Source organism: Macaca fascicularis, chromosome 12 (assembly GCF_037993035.2).
Source record: "Macaca fascicularis isolate 582-1 chromosome 12, T2T-MFA8v1.1".
In the NCBI taxonomy this organism is placed as follows: Eukaryota; Metazoa; Chordata; class Mammalia; order Primates; family Cercopithecidae; genus Macaca; species Macaca fascicularis.
Window position 1 is genome coordinate 50,221,220 of NC_088386.1, and position 23,060 is coordinate 50,244,279.

Sequence of the window (23,060 nt, forward strand, 5' to 3'; positions counted from 1 at the left end):
GGCATGAATTCAATTTATTTTAAAACTGTTTCTTTTAGTGTTTACAGAATATCATAGGTTCAATATGATTTCTCATGTTAAAAATTTGCTTAGATTGAAAATTTCTAGGGTGCGGCGGTTGTACATGATGTTAACTTTTTAAAAATGGCGTTTAGGATAGTCTAATACCTACGAGGTCAGCTGTCGTAGTAGAAAAAATGCTGGGTTAGAATCCAGTTCTGTCCTTTACTGGTCATGTTATTGTTGCCAAAGTCACATAATCATCTTGACTATAATTATCTTTGTTTATAACATATAATTTATAATATATAATATATTTATATATAATATTATATATAAATATTATATATAATATATAATAATATTTTTTAATATTATATATATTTATATATATTATTTTTATATATTATATATTTATTTATATATTATTTATATATAATATATAATATTATATAATAATATTATATATAATATATAATATATTTTTTTATTTAGAGTATATGGATTTAGAGTATATATTATCCTGGAATTTGCTAAATAAAGTGAAATATTTTATAAAATTATCAAGTTCCATAATGTGAAAAACAATGATTTTGATTAATGAAAATAACTTAAATATTATTTTCCCATTATTCTTACTAGTATTTCACTCAATTCCATTTCATTAGCTCTTTTTTTGATTATATCAAAATTTCCTTAGTATCCTATGTCATATTGCATACGTATTAGTATAGATACATTCTTGGTTATTCATTTAGATCTCATTACTCTTAATGATAGTGTGGTTATAGCCAGTAAAATTGCTGATACTCTTGGCATTGTTTATTATTTACAGAAATGAACTTGTGTCTTAATTTTATCTACTTGCTTTTTGGATGCTTGTCTTTATGTATTTTCCCAATACTTTGCTCTAGTGCTCTGATGCTGGGCAGCCATACAAATGTCAGCACTACTTTTTATTGATGTCAGTTTGGAAAGGGGATATCTAAAATAGCATATCTTCTCAAAGTTTTGTGAAGTTACAATAAACCTTTTCCCTATAAATATACCACAGGCTTGGTCTCACTTTTTGGGAATTTACGTGGTTGTTTCCTGGAAACACTGGAACAAATTTGCCACCTTTAGTTAAAAAATTCAATATCCACAGAGTTGTCTGAATTTCCTGTAGAAGAATGTAGGCCGGGCGCGGTGGCTCACCCCTGTAATCCCAGCACTTTGGGAGACCGAGAGGGGCGGATCACGAGGTCAGGAGATTGAGACCATCCTGGCTAACACGGTGAAACCCCGTCTTTACTAAAAATACAAAAAAATTAGCCTGGCGTGGTGGTGGGCACCTGTAGTCCCAGCTACTCGGGAGGCTGAGGCAGGAGAATGGAATGAATCCGGAGATGGAGCTCGTAGTGAGCCGAGATCGCGCCACTGCACTCCAGCCTGGGCGAGGGAGTGAGACTCTGCCTCAAAAAAAAAAAAAAAAAAAAAAAAAAAAAAAAAAAGTAGCACGTGATATTTAAAACTTGCCAATTTAAAAATATGTCAGGTGATTGGGCTATAGTAGTTTGAAGATTTAGCACCTGTGGTGAATTTTGGTCTAGACTGGAGTCAGATTGCCTGGTTTTAGTTTCTATATGCCATGTAGTATTTGTGGGATTCTGGGTCAGTTGAATAACTTCCCCTGGCCTTGGTATCTTCATACGTAAAATGAAGGTAGAAATTATACCAGTCTTATTTTTTTAGTGGGAAAGGGAAGGATTAAATTAACAATATTAAGGTGTTAACAATATTAAAACATGTTAGTGGGCTTAGCACATTATCTAGTACTCCAGGCCATCCAGTAAATATTAGTAATGATCATTTTTGCCATCAAAATCATTAATATCATAGGGTTCTAAGTTAAACTCAGTTTTGAAGACTAATAATGTTTTAACATCTGTAATATATACCAATTTCTTAAATAAATTCTCTAAAATCATTAATCAAGAATGGAAATTGTTTGAAATTACAACATATTTACAAGAAAACCTTTTTAGTGAGTGCCAGAAATGAAGTCTTCTTCAGTTTCAGAATTTTTTTAGTTGACAAGTGCACATTTAGCGTGACTTGAACAAACTGCAAATCGGGTTTCTGTATGCCATTTTGGGAGGATCACTTCCAAAATTTATATGTTGTACAATTAGCTTTGCCAGCCAGATCATCATAGAAGAGTTTAACTAATCCTTTAATTTTTAAATGCAATAAAATGTCATAAAGTGATAAGAGGAGAAACTTTTAACTGATTGAGCCACAGTCATTTAATTAAGTTCCTTTGACTTAGACTATGAACCTAAATATAGTAGTCAGTGTTCTCAATACCCCTTGTAGATTTTATTTTATCAACAACTGTAAGTTTAACTCCTAGTTGATTTAGGCCTTTTTGTTGTTGTTGTTCTTGTTATATAGCATTTTTGAAAGTGTTTTTCAGTAGCTTAATCATTATATGAACCATCTGCAATGAAGCAGAATATTGGCTTATAATGTTTGATAACAAAAGTTAATTACCATGACTTCTCATCATCAATGAGAAGCAGAGACTGGGGACTAAGATGCTATATATAAAGTAATACAGACTACATAAATCAATTTTTAAAAACAGAGTGAATAAGAATAATGTTTTATTAGAAAGCAAACTGCAATGAAATAATTTTAAATCAGAATAACTTTATATCAGAAATCTGGGTTTATACTTGCAGTAGATTTTCTTCTAAATAATATTGCATGAGTTAGAAATGCATTTGATTGCAAATAGTAGAAAACCCAACCAACCATGACTTAAATAGCTGAGTGCTTATTTTTCATCTGTAAGGAGATGTTCAGCAGCAGGCAGTCAGGCTGGTCCATCTGCTCGAAGACTTCATATAAAGGCCCAGGCTTCTCTTACCCTCCTTTACCGTCTTTAACGCTTGCTTTTCCTAGTTGGGTTCATTGAGATGGGTTCATTCAGTTGCCCCTGCTTTCTGCTTATAACTCTGAAATGATGTAACTAAGGACCAACAGGGCTTTCTCCGGGAGAGACTCTGCCATTTTATTCAGAAAAGGACATTGCCTAGGAAATTATCTCTCCATTGCATTGATCAGAACAACCTCCTCCTACCCATTGACCCCAACCGGAAGAGTTAAAAAATGGAGTAGTTTTAGTTGTACATATTTTTTGATTAAATTAAAAGATTCTCTTAGTAAGAAATAATGAGATGAAAGAATGGATAATCCGAGAAAAAAAGGAAATCCTTGCTCAGCCAAGTTTTAAAAGTTATGTTAATAAAGCAATAAAATGAAAAGGTATTATTTTATATAAAATTTCTCAAGCTTAATAATTTAAAAGTCCAAGTAAGACGATGAAGATATTTAATATTTTTCCCATAAAAGCTAACTTAAGTAGGAAAAATAGTGGTAAAGAGTATTAAAATTATTAGTTTTAGTGATTTGGTGTTAACCTGTATTGCTTTTTAAATATGAAATAAAGCTAAGGTGTAAATAAAGAAAAGCTGCATCAACTTTTTTTTTAACTACCAATTAATTTTGCAGATATAAACATTAAACCTCATAAAATATTACAGAAACAACAAATTTTATTGTAACCTTAACTGTGCTCAGATGAGAAGCTCTTTTCTTCCATTCTTTTCAACACATTCTAGTTTGAATCTCATCATAGATTAAAAATGCCCTTCTACTAGATGGTTCTTCATCTACGATACATTGTCAAATCACACTCTGCACTAACCTATAATTATTCCCTATTTGAAGTATGGTGAAATAAACCTACCAAAAATTGAAATCACATTTAAAAAGTAATTTAGCATATTTTTTTCTAAAAAGAGGTAAGAATATAATTCATTTAGACTCTGTGTTATGATTCTTATAATAGAAGGATGTGGAGTACAGAAGGATCATTTAGATAAGAATATGATTAAATGCCTCTGAGAGTTTGAGGTCAAGGTAGCCTATTCAGATGAAATATCATCTCACTAGAATTTTAAAACGATGAATAGAATTTTAGCCAGCACTAAGAGCAAAGGCTTGAAGGAGTGACACAGTATGGTATGATTTGAGTAACATTACCTGCCCTTCTATGTGAGACAGGGTGTGAGAACTCTGAAATTCTGCCTATCAAAAATAAGAGGTGGAGTTGCCATATCATGAAGCTATTCAAATAGATTCTTTTGGATTAGCAAAATCCCGAACAATTTTGAAAACTCAAATTTATATGATGAAAATTTTATGTTAGAATTAGTAGCTTTAATTTCATATCATTTTTACACTTTGTACCTAAGTACAAAGTGTAAAATTTATCTGTTTTGTGAATTTATCTGTTTTGTGAATAAGATAATTTATCTAGTTAATTAAAGGAAAATACTTTTTCTGAAATGTATGTGTCATATACATATTTGAGTTGCTCTGAGTAAGGCAAATGACTTCTTTTGGTATCTTTTAAATATATATATATATATAATATATATAAACTAGTGCTTTTTGTTTATAAATGTAAGGATGGTATCTATGCATTGCTGTCTTATATATTTGTTGTCATATGAAATTGCCTTTTCAAATAGTGATAGGTGAACAGGTCTTGCTCTGGAAAAAACAGAGAGACAGTTTTTGTATTCAGTACTTTTTCTTTTTTTTTTTTTTTTTTTTTTTTGTTGAGACAGAGTCTCGCTTTGTCGCCCAGACTGGAGTGCAGTGGCCGGATCTCAGCTCACTGCAAGCTCCGCCTCCCGGGTTCACGCCATTCTCTTGCCTCAGCCTCCCGAGTAGCTGGGACTACAGACGCCGGCCACCTCGCCCAGCTAGGTTTTTGTATTTTTTAGTAGTGACGGGGTTTCACCGGGTTAGCCAGGATGGTCTCGATCTCCTGACCTTGTGATCCGCCTGTCTTGGCCTCCCAAAGTGCTGGAATTACAGGCTTGAGCCACCGCGCCCGGCCGTATTCAGTACTTTTTCAAATAAAACAATCTGATTCACTTTTTTTTTTTTCTTTTAAGTGGAGGGGATTCCAGGGTAAGCCCATGCATTCTTAGATAAATTTTCCTATCAAATGAAAATAATTCATTTCAGTGGGTCTTTGGTAAAAAATTATCATCATGTTCTACTGATATGTAATGCTAGTACAGCAGTAGTGTATTCATTACAATGTGCCAGGGAAGACAGTAAACATGTTAAAACACACCTTTTTTTTTTTAACTCACACTATCTCCATGAGTTAGGCATTATTTCCCCATGTTTGTAAATGAGGAAATGTCAGAGATTAACTTGCCTCTTATAAGTCAAAGTCTCAATTTAAACTTTGATCGGCGTGATAAAAAGTCAAGGTACTGCCTATTAAGTTAAAAAGTACTAGAAATACATTTTATTAATTTTGATCTCCTTATGAAATGCAATTTTTAGAGTTTTGTAAGAAGTGAGTTTTGCCCCTTGCATACGTGTGCATTTTTTATTTCTAAATGTCTTATTTATCCCAGGACAATTTGGTTGCTACGGGAATTTGTCACTGTTTCCTAATTAGAATAGCATTTATGGGTTCTGGTTTTCATTCCTTCCTTTACTTCATGACAGTCAATACTTTTCCTACCCATTGGTGTTTGGATAAATGAAAGACAATTGCAGACTTTAATGGATTCTTGAGAAACAGACAAACAAAAACATGTTACAGGCTCATGTTTTGGAACAAGATTCAAAAGACTTGTGACTTCAATCAGTTTTTTTCATTGTATTACCACTCGGTTTGAAGTTTTGTGTGATAAAAAATTATCATCATGTTCTACTGATAAGTAGTGCTAGTATAGCAATAGTGTATTCATTACATTGTGCCAGGGAAGAGACTAACACATGTTAAAATATACCTTTTGTTTACTCACATCATCTCCATGAGCTGCCATTCCAAGTAGCTCATTAGCTGCTCATTTCTGTTTTCTTTGCACTGTTTTGTTAACTGCCTATCAAAATCCAATGTGTAGCTTTTGGCCTGCTGTAAACAGTCTGGCAAGAGATCATTCAAAATCATGCATTATTTACAGATCACTTGGAAGTACCAGGGATTAATCAAGGATGGAAAGTACAAAAGCACATTTAGCATTTATCAGTGATTTATTTTAAAAGTGGAAAATAAATCACATGTTTAGTGCATTTCTAGGAAACAGAAGCCAAGTCTGCCCAGAACAACACTGGAAAAAGCAAACTAATAAAAAGTTAGTGTTGATTTTTGGTTAACCTATTTGTATGTACATATTTTGTTTTATAAAATCTACTTTCCTTTTTACAAACTTAGAGATAAACCGGTCATTTTACTTATGGTAAGAACCCATATTGGGTGTTGAAACAGATTCTATCACTGGCAGATTCTGTTTTACTTCTATTATTACAAAATTAATTTTTTAGTGTCTGTATTTGAACTATCTACCCTTAAACCTAATTCTCAAGTGAATGCTTTTTTAAATTAACTTGCTCTATATTAATTATACATTTAAATTTAAAAATCTTAGAGTCCTACCTCCTGCAAAATTAACTTGCAGTGTTTTCCTTTTCATTGAGATACAATGAACATTTATAATAAACAGTGAATGTTGTGCTTTGTTTCTATTTTGCCTTGAAAAACAAAAACAAGTTTTCCTAGGAAAATAAAATAAAATATAAAATAAATTTATCTTCCTGCATATTTTCATTAGTTTTAAGTTGAGGCCCTCTTTGGATGAAGGAGGAAGCCTGAGTCAGTGATATCCCCTTGCATTGTCTCAGGTGAATGAATGCTTATATAATAGACATTTCTATGAAAAATTCCTTGCTGTCTTAAATTGAAAGGTTGAAGCCCCAAAGCTGAAATTACTGGGTAAAAAGTGCCTAGCTACATTCATGTAGGACTGTCAAAAATGATTGAAAAACTGCTTCAGTGACTATTCACCCCCATTGCCAGCCTTGATTTGTGGAAGTATGTTGACAAGAATTATTAATGCAGAATGTGTCAGCCTACTGGGGAGTTTGTCGTCCTGGGGCATTTCATCATTCTTATCCCATAGAAGATTGAAGAGGACAAATCCTAGTGAGAGTTCCTAGGAGACCTGACACGTGTTTGATGCTGTTGGGGTTTCGTGTGCCTAAGTGAATAGAGACTGTCAGAAGCATCCAAGATTTGTGAGTCCTGAAACTTATACAATATAAAGAACTCTATATTACGTTTGCAAATTTTACAAACTTTCACAATATCAACATATTTCTAAGTCCTTCATCAGGGATTTGGAAGAGTCTTATGGAAGGGATGCTGAAGTTTAAATATCCTTAATTTCAAAATGAATATACTTCTAACAGAAACAAATATTTGCACCCCACTTGCATGAAAATGTGCTGAAGATACCCTAGAAGACAGAATTCTGCAAGACTGAAAGCAGATAATGCGTCTAGCATTTTAAATGGCAAGGATGCCTTAGTTTGCCATAAGCGAACTGCATTCTGGAGGAAATAGCTGGAAATACCTGTCCTAAGAAGAATTTGCCAAAAAGGGCTACTTGCTGGAGGGGAGCACCTCCTAACCTTAAGAAAATCTAGGATGATTTTCCGTGGTTAGAATCTGAGAAAGAAGTCATTAGAATTACAGCCCACCCTCTCCTTCATCCTCTACAAATAGTGAATTAGTAAAGTATCAACCATAATTAAGTGTGAGGCACCTCAGAACAAATCAAAACAAACAACAACAACCCTATAGGTGTCCTATAAAAAAACCCAGCATCTGTTGATTGCTAGAATGGAGAGCAAGACCACCAGCGTGTGCTCCACAAGATAGAATCGAGAGGTGCTTGTGTTTCACCCCTGTACTATTAATTACCATGCCTACTGTCCTGTCCAATTTTGTAAGAAAGAGAAGAAGGAAAGAGGGTGAGGGAGGAGATGGAGAGAGTGAAAGGTCAGGCTATACATCCCTATTGATAGCGAGTGAAAAAAATTGAGAGTGAGGTTTGATTTTAGAGAGTTTTGAACTACTTAGTAATAAAAGTGAGTTGTAGTTATCGGTAAAGGTACTCTTTTATACCAGGAAGTTACCTGAAAGGCTGAGATGTTGTCAGAGTATTTAAGAATGAGGACTCAACAGAATGAAATGAACGGCAGAAAATAGAGAAAAAGGGAGACGTTACCCCCAGCCCCACATCAACTTCAGGCTGTTCAGTAAACAAGTTCCACTTATGTTTAGTCAAGTAATAGTCATGGCTTTAGCTAGCTAACTTTTCACTCCCCTTGTGGGCCTCTTTCTTTCTCTCTCTCTTTCTTTCTGGTGTTTTTTTTTTTTTTTTTTTTTTGACGGAATCTAGCTCTGTCACCCAGGCTGGAGCGCAGTGGCGCGATCTCGGCTCACTGCAAGCTCCGCCTCCTGGGTTCGCGCCATTCTATTGTCTCAGCCTCCTGAGTAGCTGGGACTACAGGCGCCCGCCGCCACGCACGGCTAATTTTTTGTATTTTTAGTGGAGACGGAGTTTCACCGTACTGTTAGCCAGGATCGTCTCCATCTGCTGACCTCGTGACCCGCCCACCTCGGCCTCCCGAAGTGCTGGGATTACAGGCCGTGAGCCACCTCGCCCAGCCACAGGCCTGTTTCTTATTCTGTATTCCTGTTCACTTAAACCACCTGAGATTGGAAGACAGTTTATTGGGGTAAGAATTGTTTTAATTATGTGGCAGCTTTTCTCCAAACATGAAGAGAAACGTTAGAAATACACTTAATAAAATTCTGTATTATTTTGTTTTTTTCTGGGAAGTAGTTAATTTAATTTTCTTGACTTTTTGATGTTAGTACAAAACGTTTTTGGTTATTAAGAATTCCAGATGTTCAATTTAAAAATGGAACTAGACATACATACAGGCATTAACAATTGTTCTGAAATGCAGTTTGTCCTTTATAAGTTATCTTAGATGACTTCATTTAATTACTATTTTAATATTTATTTTCTGCAGAATATTCCACATTTTTGAAGAAATACATTGTTTGGAAATCTTTCACTTCGCCTGCCCTATAGTTTTCAAAGCAAAAGAAAACTGAGTAATCTTGGAGTGACATGCCTTTCACTGTTTCATAGCAAATTGTTATGGCTTGGATTTAAAAAATTATCTCTATCTTTCTTAATTGATACATTAAAATCTGTAATAAGTCCCATTTTGAGTTTTAAGTTATAATTTCTACTACTAGGGAGAGACTACTGTGTCTCTATTTAAGTCCGAGGACAGTGCGTAAAATTTTTTGTGGCTTTACTTTTTGGAACCTTGCAATGTCTCCTGAATTATTCTTGGAGTTTCTGTTTCCTGTGCTCCTCTTTCCTCTCTTGTCATTGTAAATGATATATAGTTTTTCTAAGTTTGTCATATGTCGGTTGGTATAACAAGTCATAATCTTAATTATTGCAGCTCTTATTGTGGGTCATTTTAATACTTAGAACCTCAGCCTATTTTAAAACTAAGAGACACTCAAGGCGACAAAAGTGTGTACCTGTTTGCCATTGGATCTTGCCCTTTTATAGTGGAAGAGAGTGACAGGAGTAACTAGTTCATAAAATAATAATAACAATAAAAGAATAAAAAATAAAAACAAACCTGACACTGGATTCTGCTTGTGGCCCCCTGATTTGACTTACTCTAAAACAACAACAAAAACAAAAACAAACCTGACATTGGATTCTGCCTGTGGAGACCCTGAGTTAACTTACTCTTACCAACTCAGAGGGTTTTACAATGTATATATGCAATGAAGCAACAGAACTTGTAAAGAGCAACAAGTGTGGGGAGAAAAGAACAAAAGAACAGACTCTTATCTTTAAAAGGATATATATGAAAGAAAAGCAAATCCAAAATTCCATACTTTAAAAGATGGAGTAACAGGGACAAGGTATACTCTTCTACCTGAAACAACTGAGCAAAATATATTAAACACCAATTTTCAGGACAATTGGATGTCAGACAAGGAAGTCCGTGATTCCTGAGAGACAAGAAACAAATGAGGTAAGACCTGAAACTGCCCCAGCTTACTGCTTATCCTTTTTCCAGATTGTGGGTGCAGAGAGGGGAACCCATGTGAAGCATAGAGGTGTCCTTGAATTGAGGAGAAGTTGGAATCCGGAGAGGTCATCGTAGTGGCTAGAGTTTATAGACAAAACATCAGAGAGGGGAGAGCTACAACAGAGAAATAACTTTGGACATCTGCAAAGATCTGTAGTCTTCACCTGGGGACTGATGAGCTCATGTCCATGAATGAGGACACTACCTGAGGCTGAGAAGGAACCACTCAAAGTGAGTAGAGGTCATGTGCTGGAAATCAGGCAAGGCCAGGGAAAGTTCTTGTTCACCCAGACAGAGAAGAAAACCTCATAATTTTGTGACATTGTGTAGAATATGCAGGCAGGTTTTGTTTCAATATTGGGGCAAAATTGTCTCTAGATTGAAGTTTGTTCTGGATCTGCTTAAAAAGGTTTAAAAGCAAGATTTGAAAAGGTGAAACTATTTACAAATAAATTTGCTCAGAAAAAACCTCAAAAATATTTATGGAAATACAAAAATATTTAGTACCTAACAATGTAAAGTTCACAGTTTCTGTCATCCAATAAAGTAAATTTCACAATTTCTGGCATCCAATTAAAAGTAACCAGGCATTCAAAGAAGCAGGAAAATATGATCCACAAAGAGGAGAAAAATCAATCAAGGACATTAAGACAGTTATTAAAACTGTATTCCTTATGTACATAAAGCTCGAGGAAGGACTGAACCAGTAGAGATACCTAGAAATATTAAAAATACTCCAACCAAGCTTCTAGACATGAAAACTATAATGTTAGAGATGAAAAACAAACTGTATGGAATTAATGGTAAATTAAACATTGCAGAAGAAAAGACTGGTGATTTTGAAGACATGGTAATGAAGACTATTCAAAATGAAACACAGAATTTTTTTTTTTTAAAGAGCATCAGTCAGGTGGGGGTTCTCTTAAAGGTGAAGAGTAGGGAGACAAAATAGTTGAAGAAACAGTAGCCACAAATTTTCCAAATTTAATGAAAACTAAAACTCCATGTACATATGTATTCAAGAAGCTCAATAAATCTCAAGGAGTTAAAACAAAGAAAACTACACTAAGACATACCATAATTAAATTCATTAAAATTAATGATAGTACTCCATTGTATATGTACCACGTTTTCTTTGTCCATTCATCTGTTGATGGACACTTAGGTTTCTTCCAAATCTTTGCTAGTATAAACAGTGCTGCAACAAACATAGAAGGAGATCCAGTCATTTGCAACAACATGGATGGAAATGGAGATCATTGTGTTAAGTAAAACAAGCCAGGCACAGAAAGACAAACATTGCATGTTCTCACTTACTTGTGGGATCTAATAATCAAAACGATTGAACTCATGGAGATAGAGAGCAGAAGGAGGGTTACCAGAGGCTGAGAAGGGAGGTGGGGGTGTGGGGGTGGGGAGATGAGGATTATTAATGAGTACAAAAAAGTAATTAAAGACTGAGTAACACTTATTATTTGGTAGCACAATAGGATGTCTGTAGTCAATAATAACTTAATTGCACATTTTAAAATAATGTAATGCCTGTAACTGAATTGTTTGTAACTCAAAGAATAAATGCTTAAGGGGATAGATAACCCATTCTCTATGATGTGCTTATTTCACATCGAATCCTATATCAAAACATCTCATGTACCCCATAAATATGTACACCTACTATGTAGCCACAAAAATTAAAAACTATGTACTACAAAAAAAGAATTAAAAATTAAATTAGTGTAGACAATCTTAAATGTAACTGGAGAAACAAAAAGACACGTATGTATAGAATAGAGGATGACAGCAGATAATCCTCAAAATGAATGCAAGCCAGAAGACAGTGAAAAATATCTGTAAAATACTGAAAAGGGGAAAAGAAACCAAGCTAGACTGCTGTAAACAGCAAGGACTATCTTTCAAAAAACGAAGGTGCAATTAAGCAATTTTTTTTCATACATACTAAATGGAAATAATCACCGAAAGCTCCACATCATGAAAAATTGTTAAAAGAAGTCCTTCAGGAGGAGGAGAAAAATAGTACCAGATGAAGTGAAGAACATGGAAATGGGGACTACATTAGTAAATATCTTAGAAACCCACCCAAAGTTCTTACTTTAAATTACTTTATTGTTGTTAGTGTAGTACTTATTTAAAAAACTAGAAAGCAGAAATCATAAATTGTATAATTAAGAAAAAATAACTTTCAGACTTATTATCTTCTAAAGTTACTTTTGTGGGAGTAGGTAGAACCTCAGGTGCTGTTTTTATACTTTTTAGTATAAGGGAGTTTATAAAATCTATAGCATGCGGGAGTATTAACCTATTATACTATTTCCTATGCAAAAAGAGATCTTAAATTACTACAGAGAACTAAATGTTATTTTTATACGATAACCACTGTACCAGCTTCTGAGAAAATTTTCAACTGTGTCCAAAATTTCACGTTGGACAGAGCGCAAGATATTTTTTCTTTCATGTCCTCATTCCCACATAAAGAGTTCAACTTCCCAGTCTCTATTTAAGATTCTTAGAATAAGCGTCCACTTGAATTTTCCATGACTGATGAGTTGGTGCTCTCACACAATAGTTGATTACTCTCTTTTTCTCTATCTTTCTTCTGTCATTTGGCTTCCTTATTACCACTTGGGGAAGGACCATCAATCCTTCTTCACCTTCGTTTTCATGTAGCTATAATTTCCTACTCCCCAGAGACTCCCAACCTTAATCCTATCTTGGCTTTTGGAACAGAACGACTCAAGCATACATCTAAGTCTTTCAAATACTTCTTCTATGCCCAGAGGCTTGAGGCTTCTTTGAGTCATTGCTTTAATATGGGTAGGGGAAAAGAAAATTAGCTCACAAACTGGAGTTCCCTTCAGATTACGGAATGAGAAGTGTGCACAAAATGTATACAGAAGAGTACTCGGGTTAATACTTCAAGATACAGCCCACCAAATGTGTTTTGACAAATGTGTCTTTTCTGCCTTTATTTCACTATTTGGCAAGTAACTCAGCATTTTCATATGTGTTCAGCAACGAATATGGCATTGTATCCTATAGGGACATATATGAGTTTTCCTCTCTGTAAATAGAAATGAGAAGCAGTGGGGTACAGAAATGGAAAGGACTGACTGATGAGAAGAAAATCTCTTAATCTATTAGCCTTAGAGTAAAATGAGATAAAGCAAACATAAACTCCCCAGATAATAGTAGTAATTATAGATTATTTTTCATTTTTAATGCTGGATGTTACCTTTGGGTTACCAATTTTTATTATCACATAGTTGTCAGTGTATTGTTAAAAAAGACGGATATATTTCCTTATTGTTTTTAACTCTGCATTGGGATTGGAAACTATTTTTAGTAATGGCTTCTGTTATTATTTCCCTGATTGATTTTATGTTTCCTGTTGTTGCCAGTGATTTAAAAAAGTACCTGTTGGTCTCTTAGAAACTTGTTCAATAGAGTACAGATTTTACTTCCAATCCCACAGACCAGTATATTCATTTTTGTTACTAGAATTTTAGTAGTGTAACTATTTAATGGAAGCCATTCTTCATTAAGGAGGGCGTTTTGTTTTTTCAATAATACCTCGTTGCCATTGTGGTGACTGTTGCCTTTTTCGAGAGAAATTATAGGACTCTGATGTCACGCCCTAGATGAGACTTTCCAGTTTTAGCATCTGTCCCCTTGGCATGTTTCCTGGTGTTGACAGTTGGGTAAGAAGACACCCCTGGGTTTTATAAAGTCCTCCTGCTACAGATGGTAGGCTTTTGCTTTTAAAGAGTCTGTTTTAGCACTGACTCTCTTTTTAATCTCCTTTCTATATTTTTTGGTGAAAGTTTTATATAATCAAAAAATGACAATTCTTGCATAGAAAATCAGTACAAAATCATTTTAATGTGGTACATGAGATGAAATCAAAACCACAAGTTTTGGATTGTCAGAATCTACCAGTTCTAGATCTGCATCTGACTTGTCAGATAGAAAATAATGCAAATTGCAAATAAGACCAGTACAAAGCACTTTAGTCACCTTCCTTGAGTGTTTGTACTGGGCACCAAATAGCTGAATATTTCATCCAGCACAATATAGGTTTCTATAGAATCTTGTAACTGTAATTAATGTTGAGAGAATATTCAGTCTGAGTTTCTGGGAACCACTCCATGTATGGTTTCTGAGAAACACAGGTTTTAATAATCTTAGGAAATATTTATTGAGAAATTGTCAGATGCTGGTCTTTATCTTAAGTGTTTTTATAGATTATTAAGCCTCACATTACTTTATGAGGTATAAACTATTATTACATTTTACATTGGATGAATCTGATTGTAGGAAAGATTAAGTAAGTTCTTCAAAGCCACACAGCTAGTTAATGGTGCATCTGAGATATGAACCCTTGCAGTCTGACCACAGACCACATTCTGATAACTGCTTATCTCCAGGATAAACTATAAGCCCTCTTTTGACCCACATTTCCCTGATGAGTTTAATTCTAACTACCTTATAAACAAAAATATGTTTTCGTTAACTTTGATACGTCATTTTATAGAGTTGCATTTTAACGAATTTTTTTTTCCATTTAGGCTTTTTGTTTTGGTCTTCCTTAAAATGATTGACAGAGAATCAATTGTGTTAAAAATTATCAGCATCAAAGTGTTTTATTGTTATTGGGATGTGGTCATTTCTTCAGTCAAATCATCTGCTTATGGAAGTAGGTAAAATCAGATGAAAATCTAAGTAAAATGAATTTACAATAATTATATGGAAAATCATAGCTGAAAACAGAATTTAGAGGACTGACTTGAGGTTTATGATGGCAGATTAAACATGTGAGTTTAGTTCCCCTCATTATCCAAATTTATTTGAAATGACAGAGAAATATATGTGCAAAGAAATGAGTCTGTAACAATCCTGGGAAACAGAAAAGAATACATACAATTATTGATGTAGCTTAAGACATTTTGATGAATTTTGTAGTTTTCAGCATACAAATTCTGTATTTTTTTGTAGTAAAATACACATAAAGTTTACATCTTAACTATTTAAAATATACAATTCTGTAGTATTAAACACATTCATAATGTCATGCAATCATCACTATCATCCCTCTCCATAATTCTTTTCCTCTTAAAACTGAAGCTCTGTACCTGTTAAACAATAACTCCTCATTCTCCCAGACATGCTCAGTCCCTGGAAACCACCATTTGACTTTCTGACCCTATTATTTTAACTTCTCTAAGTACCTCATCTAAATGGAATCATATAATATTTGTCTTTTTATAATTGATTTATTTTACTTACCATAATGTCCTTAAGATTTAATCATGTTGTAGCATGGTCAGAATTGTCTTTCATTTTAAGGCTGAGTAATATTCCATTGTATGTATATACCACATTTTGCTTATCTGTTGATAGGTACTTGCATTGCTTGCATATTTTAGCTAATGTGAATCTGCTGTAGTGAACATGGGTGTACAAATATCTCTTTTAAGACCCTGCTTTCAGGTTTTTTGGGTATATACTCAGAAGTAAAATTGCCAGGTCATATGGTAATTTTATTTTAAATTTTTGGAGGAACCACCATAGTCCTTTACAGCAGCTATGCCCTTTTATATTCCCACCAACAGTGCACAAGGGTTAAAATTCCTCTACATGTTCACCAACACTTGTTATTTTCTGTTTTGATACTAGTCATCCTAATTGATCTGAGGTGGTATGTGATTATTGTTTTGATTTGGAGTTCACTAATGATGACTGATATTGAACATTGTTTCATGCTTATTGGCCATTTGTTTATTTTCTTTGGAAAAATGTCTATTCAAGTTCTTTGCTCATTTTTGAATTGGGTTGTTTGTTTTATAGTAGTTGAGTTTTAGGAATTCTCTCTATACATCAGATGTCAATTCTTTATCAGATATATGATTTGCAAATGTCGTGGGTGGCCTTTTTACTTTATTGATAGTGTCTTTTGAAGCAAAAAAAATTAAGTTTTCATTAAGTCCAATTTGTTTTTTATTTTGTTTTGTTATCTTTACCTTTTGTATCATAGCCAAAAAAAATCAGTGGTCAATGTTGTAAGCTTTTGCCTTGTGTTTTCTTCTAGGAGTTTTATGGTTTTAACTCTTACATTTAGGTCTTTGATTCATTTTGATTAATTTTTGTGTGTGATGATATGTAAAATTCCAACTTCATTCTTTTGCGTGTGGATATTAGGTTTTCTTAGCACCATTTGTAGCAAATTCTGTCCTTTCCCTCATTAAATGGTCTTGATATCTTTGTCAAAAATTATTTGACCATGTACATGAGAGTTTATTTCTGGGCTCTTTATTGTATTCCATTGGTCTATATATCTGTATATACCCATACCACACTGTTTTTATTTTTTATTACTGTAGCTTTATAGTGAATTTTAAAATCAGGAAGTATGAATCTTCCATCAATTGTTTTGGCTATTTGGGGTCTCTTGAAATTCCAAATGAATTTTAAGGTGGGTTTTTCTGTTTCTTCAAAAAATGTCATTGAGGTCTTGATAGGGATTGCATAGAATCTATCAATAGTTTTGAGTAGTATTGACATCCTAACAATATTGTGTTCCAGTCTATGAAGATGGGATGTATTTCTGTTTATTTATATTTTCTTTATTATTTCAGTCATGTTTTGTAATTATATACATTTTGTCAGATTTACTCTTAAGTGTATTCTTTTGAGTAGTTATACATGATGTATTTTTTTGTTTTAGTGTCTATATGCTCATTCATTGCAAGTGTATAGAAATAAAACTGATTTTTTTCTGTTTATCTTATATTTGTAAACTTGCTGATCTTACGTATTGTTCCAAGAGGTTTTGTATTTAAAGGTTGCTAATTTTTTTCACAAAGAAAATCATGTCATCTCCGAAAAAGCAGTTTTATTTTTCTCATTTCAATGTGAACACATTTTCTGTTTTTTTTGTTGTTGTTGTTTTGTTTTTTCCTCCCATAATGTAGAGTCTTGAACTTCCAGAACTATGTTGAGTAAGAGTGATAGGTGTGGACTTTCTTGCCTTATTCTCTATCTTAAAAAGTAGCTTTCAATCTTTTAATATTAAATAAAAGATATCTGATTTCTGTAGACATTCTTTACAAAGTTGAGAAAGTGCCTGACTACTCCTATTTTCTATATGTTTTTATTATGAATGGGTATTGAATTTTGTTAAGTGTTAGTGCTATTGTACTAGCTGTATCAGCTGATATGATTTTGTGATATTTCTCTTCAGTTAGTTAATATTGCAGATTAAATGGACTGATTTTGAATATTGAATCAGCTTTGCAAACCTGGAATAATAAACCCTACTTGGTTATGATGTATAATTCTTTTTATATGTTGCTGAATGCTATTTGCCTAAATTTGTTAGAAATTTTTATAGCTTAAATTCGTGAGTGATATTGATGTGTAGTTTTCTTTTTTATGCTGATTGTGTCTGCTTTTGGTATCAGGGTAATACTAGCTTCAAAAAATGAACTGAATAGACTTGTTTTTTGGAAGGTATTGTTTATAACTAGTGTTAATTCTTCTTTAAATCTTTTATAAAATTCTACAGTGAAATTAGCCTGAAGTTTTTATTTGGGCATTTTTAATTAGGAATTCAATTTCTTTATGGCTATGTGACTATTCAAATGTTCTATTTCATATCATATTTTGGTAGTTCATTTTTTTAGAGAATTAGTTCTTCTAGGTTGTCAAACTTACATATGTAGAGTTGTATATTATATTCTCTGTTAACCTTTAGATGTCTGCATTGTCTATAGTGATATTCTCTGTTTCATTGCTGATATTGGTAATTTGCATCTTCTCTCTTTCTTTGCTAAAGGTTTATCAATTTTATGGATCATTTCCAACAACCAGGTACATGTCACATTGATTTTTGAGTTGTTATTCTGTTTTTAATTTTATTGATTTTGCTCTTGTCTTTATTATTTCTTTCCATCTGCTTGCTTTGGATTTATATAGTGCTATAAGTTTCTGTCTCAGCACTGCTTTAACTGTGTTGCTCTAATTTAGATATGTTGTGTTTTCATTTTAATGCAGCTTAATCTATGTTTTATTTTCCTTGAGATTTCTTCCTTGACCCACCGACTATTTAGAAATATGTTGCTTGGTTTCTGTTTGGAAATTTTTTTTGTAATCTTTCTGTCACTGGTTTCTAGTTTGATTCCATTGTGTTCAGGGAACACACTCTGCCTCATTTAAAACCTCTTACATTTGCTAAGGCTTGTTCTATGGTGCAGTATAGACTCTATCTTGATACATGCTCTGTTGGTACTTAAGAGAAATATGTATTTGATGTTAATTGGTGGAATGTTTTTTATCAATTAGATCCTATTGGTTTATGGTGTCTAGAGTTCTTCTATATCCTTACTAGGTTTTTGTGTAATTGTTCTATCAATTGTGGAAAGACAGGTGCAAAGTTTTTAACTCTTGCTGCCAATCAGTATATTTCTTCTTTCATTTTTATTATATTTTATTTCACACTTTTAAAAATCTCTGACGTTAGTGTGTATACATTTAGGACTGCTATATCTTCTTGATGGATTGACTCATTATTTAATATACTTCTTTGTCTTGGTAATTTAAATTTCAGTTATTGTGTTTTTCAGTTCTAAAATTTTCATTTGGTTCATTTTTATATTTTGCATTTCTTTGCTGGCAGTATTTTGTCATTGTTTTCAAGTGTGATTACAATTGCTCATTAAAGCATTTTTAGAATGTCTGCTTTAAAACTTTTTTCTAGAGAAGTCTCATACCTTTGCCATCTTCATTTGGCCATCTATTGGTTGTCTTTAACATTTATCTTCATGGTTCTTGGAATAACTAGAGATTTTCAGTTGAAACCAGGACATTAATTGAAACTTAACCTTATCTAAATTTTCTGGTTCAGCTGGCTTCCTTTCATACTACTTGAGCAGAGGAAGGTGAAGTACCACATCATAACTGCCAGTTGTAGGTAGAAGTTCAGATTCCCACTCAGCCGTCATTGATGTCATAGCTTTCTTACTGCTAGGCAGAGGTGGGTACTGGCCTCCTGCTAGGTCTCCATTCCCTGTCTGGGAGGTGTAGAAATGCCACACTACTGTTCCCCAGGTAGCTACCCCTAAGACATCAAGACCAACTCCTCCTCTTCCTCTTCTTTCTCAGCTTATTCAACTTGTACATGACAAGAATGAACACCTTTATGATGACTCACTTCTACTTAATGAATAGTAAATAGATTTTCTCTTCCTCGTGATGGGTTTTTAATAATGTTTTCCTTTCTCCAGATTACTTTACTATAAGAATTCAATATGTAAACATATAACATTAAAATATTTGTTAATTGATTGTTGAAGTTATTGATAAGGTTTCCAGTAAATAGTAGAGTGGTTATGTTTTGGAAAGTCAAAAGTTGTGTGTAAACTTGTGCCTGCATGGTAAGTTGGCAGCCCTAGCCCCCACATTGTTTAAGGGTGAACTGTATAACCTATGTACATCCTCCTATACGCTTTAAATAATCTCTAGATTACTTATAATACCTAGTATAAAATAAATGCTATGTAAATAGATGTTATGCTATATTGATTTTTATTTATATTCTTTTTATTACCGTACTATTATTTTTACAAATATTTTGTATCTGCGGTTGGTTGAATCCATGTGTACAGAACCTCTGTATATGGAGGGCCAACTGTATGTGTGTGTGTGTACACACAGATATATATATATATATATATATATATGTATGTATGTTTTCAAATATTTCAAGATATTTCAATTTTGAAATTTATTTGGAAAAGGAAACACAGAGAGCACAAGACAATTCATAAAGTCGTTTAAAAACTACATAGGAAATTAACAGGCACCAAACTCTTCCACTTGGAGGTTTTCTTTCTATAACTTCCTGGAAAATGATTTGTGAAATATATTCCCTAAGTCATTACATCATAATAATATGGACAATGTTATTATCTAAATTAGCAATAATAGCAAGTTGCTTGAATCTTACCGGTAACATCTAGTCTGCCTCTTGTAAAATGACAGAACTTCAAACAGGAAAACTGCTTTCTACTGTTGCTGTTGAAAGAACAGAGAAGTCCCATTACTTTTGTACAACAGGTAGCACATCTCAAACTTACAGTATATTTTTATTGTATAAAGCACTTGAGAGTTGTATTTTATGGTTACTGAGTAAGAAGTGAATTATTTCCATTTTTTACTTAGTGACTATAGGTAATAGTTTATAATTTGCCTGTCTAAGGAAATCAGTGTTGTACTTGTCATAAAAGATACACCCTTTGAGCTATTAACAATTAGTCCTTTTACTCATATGTCAGTATGATTAGGGCTGTGGTCCCTAGTTCTTATAGAATTATTTGTAAAGTAGAAGAGTTGTAAGAGATAAGATTAAAGGGTTTTTGAGGGGGAATTTGAAAAGGTTTAATTAACATTCTACTTCATTTGTAATCTTTTTGCTTATGTATATATTTATAAAACTTATATAACAAGGTATATTTTTAAGAAAAAAAAGCAGTGCCCAGGATTTTTTGTTGCTATGGAACCATTAGGGAAAAGTGATACCAATTTGTATTCTCCCCATTTCCAGGTAGGCAGGGTTGGGGAATAGCCTTAATGTTTTCACAAGTCTGACCTCTCCTTATCTTACGCCTGTCTCCATTATAAGTAAACAGCTTTGTGATTTCATTCCTATTCCAGAATAGAGAAAGGAGAGGTTATTGCTTTAATTTGAAAAAGACAAATAGCCCTGCGTGGAGTTAATTTCCCAAGAGAAATGAAATTAGAGTTGTGGGTCTTGGAAGTGGAAAAACTTTTAGCCTAAAACTTACAGAACCCCAGATAAAGGCCTGATGTTTGATGTCTGATGTATGGCTCCTGGGAGCTGAATACCAGGGACCTTGGTTTGGGGAAATAAGGTGGAAGATTCCAGTGGCCAAGGCAGAAAAAGAGTCAGTTGTTGGTCAAGTACATGGTCTTGGTCAGGAAGCATCCTGACCAGTTCTTACCAAACCCAATGTTCTTCTTCGAGTTTTCTGGATGGAGAATGCCTCTTTGGGAATCTAATAAAATCCTAGAACCCTAGAGATTGTTGAGGGTCCCTGCCTCCATCTCCCATCCCAAAATACAATACATGACTGATTTAAAATTTTCTGTCAACCCTATGTGACAAGAAGAAATAAACCGTATTAGATTATTTTTGATTTTTTGAAAAGTTATGAAATGACTTTTCTTTCACTTGAATGACATTCATGGACCAAATTCATACCTAAATACACTTATTAAATAATACTTTTTTAAATAAAAAATATACTGTGACTTTCATATTAAAATTAACTTAAAATCACTTGATTTATTTCCTTTTCTCTTTCATGTGCTAGGGATATAGTGGCCTTTCAAGTAAAACTTGCAAAAAAATAAAAATACATTGGCATTTTGAAGATTTGATAGTGCTCCTTCCTTGTTCCCTTTAAGAAACGAAAAGTAGAAAATTATGTGTGGAGTTTCTGTTAAAAACTAGGTTTTCCTTTCAAATTGTTATGGAGTGTGATGTCGTCTAGTGAGAGCAAGTGAGGAAGCAATTCTACATGACATTTCTGGGATGCCCAGTGCCCTTTGTCCTGTGCCTTGGAACCAAACTCATCCAGTTGTAAGATATATAGTTTAAAATAAATATGAGTGAATTGAACACTATCAGTCGTACATCAATTGACAGATTACTGTCAATAGCATAGAAACCTATGCTTGTCTTCATTGAGTTGTATTAGGAAAATAGAATAAGTAATTACTTACACCCTCAAGAAACAGTGATAAAATTCAAATGTTTCTTTTAAGTACAGCTGTCAGTGAGAAGACAGATCAACATACTAGAAAACACAAATCGTTTCACCTGTCGAATCTTTGGAGATTAGACATTTGGTAAATGTACCATGGAAATGGACATATTAACAGTTATCTGTCAGCTACGTGACTTTTCCTCGCTTTACAGTGAAAAATGAAGTGGCTTGCAAGGCACTTTGCAAGTTTCAGCTGACCTGACTTATCACAATGGAGAACTACCAATATTTTTATTCTCCAACATCAACAGATATTATTCCCATTTAATTTTTAAAAGTTACCAGATGTGCTGTGTACCGAGAATCATTACTTTTGTTTTTGTTTGGAATGGGCAGTGGTGGAGTGAACTGAGCCCATGCAGAAGTCAAGCTGTTCTTGTAGAAGCCATTAGTTATAAATTATCATTTAGAAATTAGCCACTGAACACTAAATAATAGATTCACTAACAAGTAAGAGACCTTTCAAATGAATTTCGATGATACCAAGAGACCCCCCTCAAAATTAATTAAACTTTCTGGGATATGTGCCTTTATAGCAGGCTCATCTACATGTCCATGGAAAAGTAGGATATGCTCAACAGTTTTAACAGATCTGCTTCGTTATGGTTCATGCAAGTAATCAGTTTGCCAGTCCTTAGGATGGTAATCTAGTTCTCTGTCAAGCATGTTGTGGGAAAATAAGCAAAATTTTTTTTTCTTGCATCTAATTGTGATAATTTTCCATAGATATAACTTGAAATTTTGAACTCTGTGAATATGTAGCCCATGTCAGAGGGTTGTACTGCAAGATCATGTGTTTTGTGCTTTCCTTTATTTTAAGATGTGTTTGGCTGCTGGTTTGGTCACATAGTTTTATGACCTTGCCAAAGTAACATAAATTTCCTCACACTCATTTTCCCTTATCTGTAAAGTGGGAACAGATTATTACTGAGGGAGTGGTAGTGAGTGCATATATGTAATTTATTTTCTTTTTTTTTTCTCTTTTTTCTTGGCCCCTTTCCTCCATCTTTGAAGACAGCAATGGAAGTCAAGCTTTCCTCATGTCTTGGCTCTCTGACATCCTTTCTGTCTCTTCCGCTATGTATAGGGACTCATGTAATTAGAGTGGATCCACCTAAATAATCCATAACAATCTCC

The 23,060-nt window shown here is 33.6% G+C and overlaps 1 protein-coding gene across 3 annotated transcripts in view; it reads left to right on the forward strand.

Annotated features, from left to right (window-relative positions):
• Nucleotides 1–23,060, forward strand: part of KCNJ3 (potassium inwardly rectifying channel subfamily J member 3) — a 160,959-nt gene that overhangs the window by 30,067 nt on the left and 107,832 nt on the right. The window contains exon 3 of one of the 3 annotated variants that reach the window (XM_065525500.1): nucleotides 17,912–17,946. The exons of the other annotated variants lie outside the window; for them this stretch is intronic. Within the exon in view, the coding sequence (XP_065381572.1) occupies nucleotides 17,912–17,946 (35 nt within the window). The remainder of the gene's footprint in view (nucleotides 1–17,911; nucleotides 17,947–23,060) is intronic. 3 annotated transcript variants of the gene reach the window in all.